Here is a 9,282-nt window from a genome sequence, read left to right as displayed (position 1 = left end):
GTAAGGGAGGTTCAGGAAAACAAATAAAAAGAGAAAAGGGTACAGTTAACACCATGCTCAATTCACCCAGGAATCACGCCAGTGGTTTAATCTTTAAGAGGATACAAATGGGGAATGTTGTTGTCGATGCTATGGTTGATACGGGTTCCGATTTGAGTTTAATTAACTATAACACTTTTCGAAAGTTGAACTATCCGGAATTGAGTAGCGAGAAACGACGATTAGTAGGTATAAAAGAAAGTGAATTGAACACAATAGGTAGTATAACAAGAGAAATTAACGTAGACAGTGTTACAGTAGAAGTTACTTTTCATGTTACTAAATCTAATGACTTGCGCTATGAAGCTGTGCTTGGAAACGATATCCTGAAAAAGGTAGATATCTCGTTTTCAGAAGGCACTGCTGAATTTAAACAAAAAACAAAAATAGGCGCCGGTAATAGGACCGATGAAACCCACAATTTACTGTTAAGAGAGTTTACAGCACTTTATTTAGAAACTGAATTGGTTAGTATTAATGGCGATCCGCCATTGAAATTATCGCATTTGCCCTCAGATAAACGCGACATAGTAACTGCCATGGTAGAGAACTACGCCCCGGTACCGAACTTTAAATCCCCAGTTGAAATCAAAATTATCGTATCTGATGATATGCCCATCTATCAAACGCCGCGTAGAGTTTCGTACTCTGATCAACGCGTAATAGACGAACAGGTGGACAAATGGCAGAAAGATGGAATAGTTCAGCAAAGCAACTCTGAGTATGCATCGCCCGTTGTCCTGGTTTCAAAAAAGGATGGCACCAAGCGGTTGTGTTGTGATTTTAGAAAATTAAACGAAAAGATACTGCGAGACAATTTTCCAATGCCACTTATTGATGATGTGTTGGAGAGACTGCAAGGAGCTGGGATTTTTACAACGTTGGATTTGGCCAACGGATTTTTCCACGTTCCTGTTGAACCGAACTCCAAGCGATATACATCTTTTGTTACACAGTTTGAATTTAACTTTGTACCTTTTGGAATTTCTAATTCGCCAGCCGTTTTCTGTCGGTACATCTCAGCTATCTTCCGTGATTTAGTTCAGGATGGAGTCATTGTGGTATATATGGACGACATAATTATTCCGGGCCAGGATGAGGAGGATGGATTAGAAAAACTTAAAATTGTTTTGGGTAGAGCGGAAGGTTACGGGTTAAATATTAAGTGGCAAAAGTGTCAGTTTTTAATGCGAAAGATACAATTTCTTGGTTACATTATTGAAGAGGGGGCCATAAAACCATCAGAAGAGAAGGTCAAGGCTGTAAAGATGGTTCCGTTACCGCGTGACAAGAAATCGCTTCAAAGGTTCTTAGGTCTGACTTCTTATTTTAGACGATTTTTAGAAGGGTATGCGGAAATTGCGAAGCCATTGAGTGACTTACTCAGAAAAAACACTGAATTTAGATTCAATGAGGAACAGCACTTAGCATTTCAGCAACTTAAGTCTGCGCTTGTCAGAGCTCCAGTTTTAAAACTATACAATTCCTACCTTGAAACAGAGATACATACAGACGCTTGTATGTATGGCTATGGGGGAGTACTTCTTCAGAAAAACATAGATGACCAACAATTCCACCCCATACAGTATATGAGCCGAAAGACTAGGCCTGAAGAACAAAGGTACCACTCATATGAGTTAGAGGTTCTAGCGATTATAGAGGCGTTGAAAAAATGGCGAATACACGTTATTGGGAAAAAGATAAAGATTGTTAGCGATTGTAACGCTTTCGCTTTGACCATGAAGAAAAAAGAGGTGCCCCTTAGAGTTGCTCGTTAGGCTATGTACCTCCAAGATTTCGACTACGTAATCGAGCATAGACCAGCGACGAAGATGAAGCATGTTGACGCGCTAAGTCGAATGACGTGTATGTTGCTAGAAGACTCTTTAAGTTTTCGCTTAGAGGCGCAACAAAGAGATGACTTGGTGAAAGCAATTTCTAAAGTTCTCGAAAATAACACGTATGAAGATTTTTACATGAAAAATGGCATTTTATACAAGGATCCAGTAAATGAGCTGGTAGTCGTTCCACAAGCGATGGAAGAAGAAGCTATTCGTACGGCACATCGCCAAGGACATTGGGCTACTAAAAAGACCCAAGATTACATCGAGAAATCATTTTATATACCACAAATTGGACCTAAAGTAGTAAAAATAGTTAAAAGTTGCATCGAGTGCATTATTGCAGAAGCAAAGGTAGGCAAAAAGGAAGGGTTGCTCTCTCCTATTGACAAGGAAGACAGGCCTCTTGCAACGTATCACCTCGATCACGTAGGCCCAATGGAATTGACAAACAAGAAATACAATCATTTACTTGTCGTAGTAGACGGGTTCAGCAAATTTGTCTGGTTATATCCTACCAGAAGTACTGATTCCGCGTCTGTTATAGATCGGCTTGAGAAACAGGCTTCAGTATTTGGTAACCCTCGAAGGGTAATAACCGATAGGGGTACAGCTTTTACAGCCAAAAGTTTTGACGAGTATTGCGACAGAGAAAAAATTCAACATCTGTTAATTGCAACAGGTGTTCCTCGTGGCAACGGACAAGTGGAACGTATGCATCGTATTATCATACCTCTACTTACGAAGTTATGCCACAATAGTCCGGCCAACTGGTATAAGTACGAGGAAACAGTCCAACGTCTTATTAATAACACGCCAACAAGGAGTACTAGCTTTACACCCTTTAAGATACTGACTGGCCTAGACATGGCGTACATCTGAAAACATAGAACTACGTAACTTATTAGACGACTCATTGATTGAAGAACTACAAATCGTGCGGGAAGATGTTAGGAAACAAGCTATAGAAAATATCTCAAAAATACAGCAAGAGAATAGGCGTTCGTATAATTCCAAGCGCAAACAAGAGACTGAATACAACACAGGTGACTTAGTAGCAATAAAAAGAACGAAACATGGTGGTGGACTAAAAATTAAAGCTAAGTTCCTCGGACCGTATGCTGTACAACAACGACTACCACATGGGAGGTATGTAGTTGAGAAAGTGGGTGACCATGAGGGCCCCCATAAGACAACAACAGTAGCCGAACATATGAAGGCTTGGAACCCATCGTTCGGGTCGAACGATATATCAGGACGGCCGAATGTGGGAATGACACGCAGACGAACGACAAGAAGTGGACGAACCCATTAGATACTTTAAAATGCAACCCTACGGACCTGATATACATACATACCACAACTTGACGAAAAAGACATGACGCTTACTTGTTTTAAAAACGAAAGGACAGTTGCCATTTTACCTTCAAACGAATCGCATCTAGCTATACCTATGTTGTAACAAATAATTTAAAATAAAGAAACATTATTAGTTACTAAGAACTAAACCTGTTTTACTTGTTTCTCACATATATGATATCGCACACCTAGATCTAAAGTCCGATCAACTAAAAAAAAAAAATTTATAGATTTTTTTTTGCATAAATCAATTCATAGGACTTACATCCAACTAATGGAAAGTATGGCTGACTTCCAAAACTTATCAATACAATGTTTGAAAACTGTTATACTGCGGTATTCAAGTTGTTTGTATATGCAGAGTTGTGACCATGGGCGTCGCCAGGATCGAATTTAGTTTATAAAAAAATCCCAAAACTTTCGTCTTTACACATTCCTGTTTCTGGCATGCGGGGGACGATATGTACTTGCCGATTTGTGTTACAAAAATTATTTAAAGAGCAAACGTCTCGGTTGCTCAGCAAACCGGTTAATCGTTTCTGCAATTATTTCACATTGATTCTCTAAAACAAATTTTCGATGTATTCTTAAAATGCATAAACCTAAAGGTAAATTTTATAGGAAATTAAACTAACAATTTATTAAAACTAGTAGTAACCCCCGAAATACAGGTGAGTACTTAGCTCAAAATGTATTTAAAGAACTTCTTGAAAGACAACAATTAATCTTGTATTGCTAGAGACCTGTAACAAAGGATAATTTTTAAGTTCTTAAAAGATGTAATGTGGAACGATTTTCCGTCATCCCTTGTCAAATTTGGTTTGGAGACAAACCGGTTTCGGCGTTGTGCCACCTTCAGTGTCACATTACATCACACTTCTACCCTGTCGGAAACACCAACAACGAAAATAAGAATTCTTAAAAGACATTACTCTACTCTAAGCATCGTGCAGTGTGCCATGAGCAAACCGTCATCTTTAAGGTACAGTCCAACCTTTCACAATATCTGGTATTAGTCTTAATCTGAAACGCAATAATCATTAAAAATTGGCGCCGTTAATCGTGAAAAGCATTTAATGTCACACTTTCAAAGCTTTCTTAACCCTAGAAGCCTAATCTATTTGAGAGTAACATAAAGCCTTAACATACGCCGTAGAGGCTTATGTACTTAGAAGATAACTTGTGAGCTAAAATATACTTAGTCCTGTCTTATTTTTTTTTAAAGAATATTGAAGTTGTGAGTTTGACTAATAATAAAACATAGTTTTATTAATAAAAGTTATAACCGCATTTATTTAAAACAACAAAATAAAAAGTAAATTTTGTATTAAAATTAAAAAAAAAATCCCATTCCGTATACGCCTCGCAGACGTAGATTATACTTTTAGGGTTAACCCTTACAGTACAAAAATTCTACCACTGGTTCTAAAAAATTTTAAATTGTATACCGGCTAATTTTGGATCGTTCATTTTAAAAACCACATACAAAAATGTGTAAAGCTTTGAGGTTTGCGGTCATTCAGGTACCTTTTTAATGGTCAGTGATATCCTAGGTGTTTAAAAAAGAAAGGGGTCTCAGCTATTTTTATTTTTTTGCTTTCGTGAAATATATTTCAAAACCAGGGACCGAAAATAATAGTTATTTTCAAAATTTCAATTAAAAAAGTCAGTCGGAAAGAATTGGTCTTTTTAAAATTTGTATACAGCAATGTGATGCTTGTTAGCCAAGGAATGTTAATCCTATATGATTTATTTTTTTTTATTGTTTTCAAAAAGGTCAGCAATTACCGTTATTCTTTTACTGATAGTTTTTCAGTCAAAAGTAAAAGTTAAAACTTGACTTTTGTTTTTTTCAGTCAAATATAAAAGTTAAAATTTGACTTTTATTTTTTCGGTCAAAAATAAAAGTTAAAAATTGACGTTTATTTTTTCGGTCAAATATAAAAGTTAAAACTTGACTTTTATTTTTTCGGTCAATTATAAAAGTTAAATCTGACTTTTGTTGTTTCGGTGAACATAGCAGTTTACACATTCACAATACAATAGTGGTATTCACCAACTTGAGCAAGTGGCCTGGCACTTTAGCAAAAGAGCACATGAGCTCATGCAACGACTGTTGACAACTGGCATTGCTTGAGCTAATCTGCTCTTTTGCCAGGCCACTTGCTCAATTTAGTGAATACCACTAATATGTTTTAATAAAAAATGCACATCCTCTCAATTGCAGTTTTTTATCTTCTGTAAATATATTGAGTTTCTTTAATTTAAGCTTTAAATTATTCACCTGTTTACAGGAATGATTCGGAATTCAATTTAACAATAAATATCGCTGCCAAGTTCTGCTCCGACAAATTGTATCGCAAATCGCTAAGAATAAGCTTAGTGCTGAGAACGCGTGTTCTACACTGGCTTGTGTCGGTGGCACTTGATGTATAATATGTACATGCCAGATCTCCTAGTCGGGGATATATAAATTTTTTACTCTCCCAGTAATCCATAAGGTCCGTATCAACATCAATGCGTTAGGGAACTTCACGAACGAATCTTTAAATCAATAAATAATTTAATTTTTTTTATTTTTAGTTCTTATTGTAATAAAAGCTTGTTATTTGTTTTCTTTAAACTATAATTTTATTACTCATTAGGTTAATTTTTTTACACACCTTTCCTTTTTCTTGTTTTAATAAAAATACAAACCTTGAAGCTATCATTGGAGGTCTAATATTCTTTTGCAATGAAACCGAAACAGCATCAACATCAACATGAACAACACTCAATGCAATAGAATATTAGACCTCCAATGATAGCTTCAAGGTTAGTCCTTGAAGGAGGAAAGGAAAGGTGTGTAAAAAAAATAAATCTAATGAGTAATAAAGTTATAGTTAAAAAAACCAACAACACGCTTTTATTACAAGAAGACCTAAAGAGAAAAAAGATTCGTTAAATAAGGATATGAAGTGCCCTAACTTGATGTTATTTAACCTTTTAAACTAGCTTAAAATAGAATTAATACTCGTAGTCGAAATAAAGTCCACTGAAAAGTTAGTTGCAGATAATTTTTACAGGCATTGGTAGAGGGTTTCGGGTGTACGAATTTGTTGTAACATCAGTAGAGCTGTAAAAGTAACGAAATTTCGGATCCCCTTATGTATTCGGTACTAATCCAATCAACACCCGTATCTTTCGTATCGTTACTTTACTCGTAACTTTTGATACAAGCACTTGTACCTCACAAGAATCATCGCAGCAAATCTTGCAGCGTAAGGAAATGTTCGTTCGTACATATGTACATATATACATACATATGTATGTATACTCGCATCATTTTTTTGTATAGATTCTACAATTTGATACGATCAAGCACTTCTACGCAGTGATGGAAAAGTAGGCACAATTAGTGCCATTTTTGGCCCTTACATTCTCAGAGGCACTTTTGGTACAATTCATCCTGTTTTGGCACAATCATAAAATATAGAAGTTTAGCATAAAATGAAAATATATAACAAAAAATTACATACCACATTTTAGATTAAAAAGTTACAAAAAGTGAAAATTAAAAGCACTTACAAATTAAAATAAGGGCTGTGAGAATTATTTGCAAACCGCTGAATTCTGTTGTGAATATGCAGTACGAAAAGTAAGTTTTCGCCACAAGCTTTTAATTAGGAATTTTTGGAAAGATTCTAAGTTCGCAGTTTTATAGTTTATTAAATGAAAGTGCCAGTTCCCCATGATTTTTGATATTTTTTTCTGACGGTGTCATACATTTTGATCCATTTAAAAAAATTTCGAACACACTTTATATAGAAAAAATGCATAACATCGAAAACTTGAAATCTCCCTAAAAATTCTGAATTCAAAGTATTTTGTTGCGAAAACCTGCTGAGTTTTTATAATTTTTGTACAAGGTTTGTACATTTATTGTGTTTATTATATTATGAATTAGACTTTTATTTAAAATCAATTAAAAAATAACACTGTGAGACAAATGGTAGGGGTCAGTGATCGGGAAGGGTTCAAACTACCGGGGAAAGTTATATAGGTAAAAAAGAAGTTATACGTGTCCCGGCGTGTCGCTGGGTCACGTCTAGGAATCGAGATATATCGATTTGAAGTTAGTAACTATCATATAGGGGAAATTGTCACCTTTGGTGGTCTGTGTTTTGACATAACTCGAGAACCACTAGTCCGATTTTGTTCAAACAAATTTAAAAAAATTCAAAATTACAATTCCATATAACGTTTTTCTATATAATCAACAGTTTTGCCGGTAAAAATAAATGTATGAAGAAAAAAAATATTTTTTGCCTAAAATATTAAATTTTTTTATTTTTTAAATTCATAAAAAATCCAAAACGGAAAAAAGGCAAGTCGTATTACTTTCACGCAAAGTCACATAACCTTTAAGCAAAATGAGACATAGATCATGAAAATCGATGGACGCGTTTCGCTTTTATTCACAATTAAGTGAAGGTATCTCATTTTGACAAGAATATTGATTTTATGTTTCAATGAATTTGGATAATATTTATTATATATTATTTATTATTAACAAGTAAATTTAAAAATTATTACAGGTAATTATTAGGTTATTACATAGATACGTAGGTTATAAAAATCGATGAACGCAAAACTTATTTTCGTTTGTTTGCGCCCTTTACTTTCTTGCGTGGTGGTTCGCCCACTTGTTCAGAGTCTGTATCGGATGAGGATCTGTCTTCATCTGGAAAAAATCAATTGTTTTTAATCAGTCAGTTAACTTCATTTTTGTGACTTACCCTCGGAGGAAACTCCCATTGTATATTCTCCTTCTTCATCTTCATTGTCGGGATCGTACGTCTTTTGCGACCACCAACAAATTTCAGCCACCAGCGAATCGAGCCTTTGCCTTTATATCGCGTTTCCATTGGCATTGCCACTTGATGGAAGCGCTCGCTATGTTCATCCGACTCTGAGGCTAGCTGCTTGCTGAAGTATTCGAGATGGTGATGCAAGAAGTGAATTTTGAGGGACATATTCACTCCAATTTTCTGGAAGTAGTGCAACATCTTGGTCACAAGAGCGGGGTAATTGTGTGCTCGCGTACTTCCCAAAAAATATCGTATGACTTTCTTCACTGCCCTCCACGCAAAGTAATCATTATCGTCTAAAGCACCTATAAATTTCTTTGATTTCATGAGCTTTCGTATATCCGGCCCATTCCTTCAGTTTTGCTTCGCTGATTGGTGGGAAATGACAGGAGATACTTCGTCTTGTCCTCGTTTACCACCAGACCCATTCGCTTTGCTTCCCTATCCAACTTGGAAAAGGCAGAACAGACTTCGCGGTTTTTGTTGCCGATGATGTCGATGTCATCGGCATAAGCCAGCAATTGCACGCTCTTATAGTAAATTGTTCCTGAGCGGTTCAGTTCTGCAGCTCTTATTATCTTCTCCAACATCAGATTAAAGAAGTCACATGAAAGGGAGTCGCCCTGTCTGAAACCCCGTTTTGTGGCGAACGGCTCGGAGAGGTCTTTTCCAATTCTGACGGATCTGGTGGTATTGCTCAACGTCATTTTACACAGCCGTATGAGTTTTGAGGGGATGCCAAATTCAGACATAGCGGCGTATAGGCAACTCCTTTTAGTGCTGTCAAAAGCGGCTTTAAAGTCGACAAATAGGTGGTGAGTGTCGATCCTTTTCTCGCGGGTCTTTTCCAAGATTTGGTGTATTGTGAATACCTGGTCTATGGTGGATTTGCCAGGTCTAAAGCCACACTGATAAGGCCCAATCAGTTCATTGACGGTGGGCTTCAGTCTTTCACACAATACGCTCGATAAGACCTTGTAACCTATGCTTAGAAGGCTGATCCCGCGGTAGTTGGCGCGAATGGCGGGGTCACCTTTCTTGTGGATTGGGCAGAGCACACTTAAATTCCAGTCGTCGGGCATGCGTTCATCTGACCATATTCTGCACAAGAGTTGATGCATGCACCTTATCAACTCCTCGCCGCCGTACTTGAATAGCTCAGCTGGCAGGCTGTCAGCTCCAGCGGCTTTGTT

The 9,282-nt window shown here is 36.6% G+C and overlaps 1 protein-coding gene across 1 annotated transcript; it reads right to left on the bottom strand.

Moving 5' to 3' along the window:
- Positions 1-7,822: 7,822 nt before the first annotated feature.
- On the bottom strand, positions 7,823-8,518 carry LOC118750829. Its single transcript, XM_036485558.1, has 2 exons — positions 8,018-8,518; positions 7,823-7,962 (listed from the first exon to the last, which is right to left on the bottom strand). Exons 1-2 carry the CDS (start codon positions 8,414-8,416, stop codon positions 7,897-7,899), a joined length of 465 nt encoding a protein of 154 aa, XP_036341451.1. The 5' UTR covers positions 8,417-8,518; the 3' UTR covers positions 7,823-7,896.
- Between the last annotated feature and the right edge of the window lie 764 nt (positions 8,519-9,282).

Source organism: Rhagoletis pomonella, unplaced genomic scaffold (genome assembly GCF_013731165.1).
Source record: "Rhagoletis pomonella isolate Grant_MI unplaced genomic scaffold, Rhpom_1.0 Rhpom_scaffold_00416, whole genome shotgun sequence".
Taxonomy (NCBI): domain Eukaryota; kingdom Metazoa; phylum Arthropoda; class Insecta; order Diptera; family Tephritidae; genus Rhagoletis; species Rhagoletis pomonella.
This window is presented reverse-complemented; position numbering and strand designations above follow the sequence as displayed.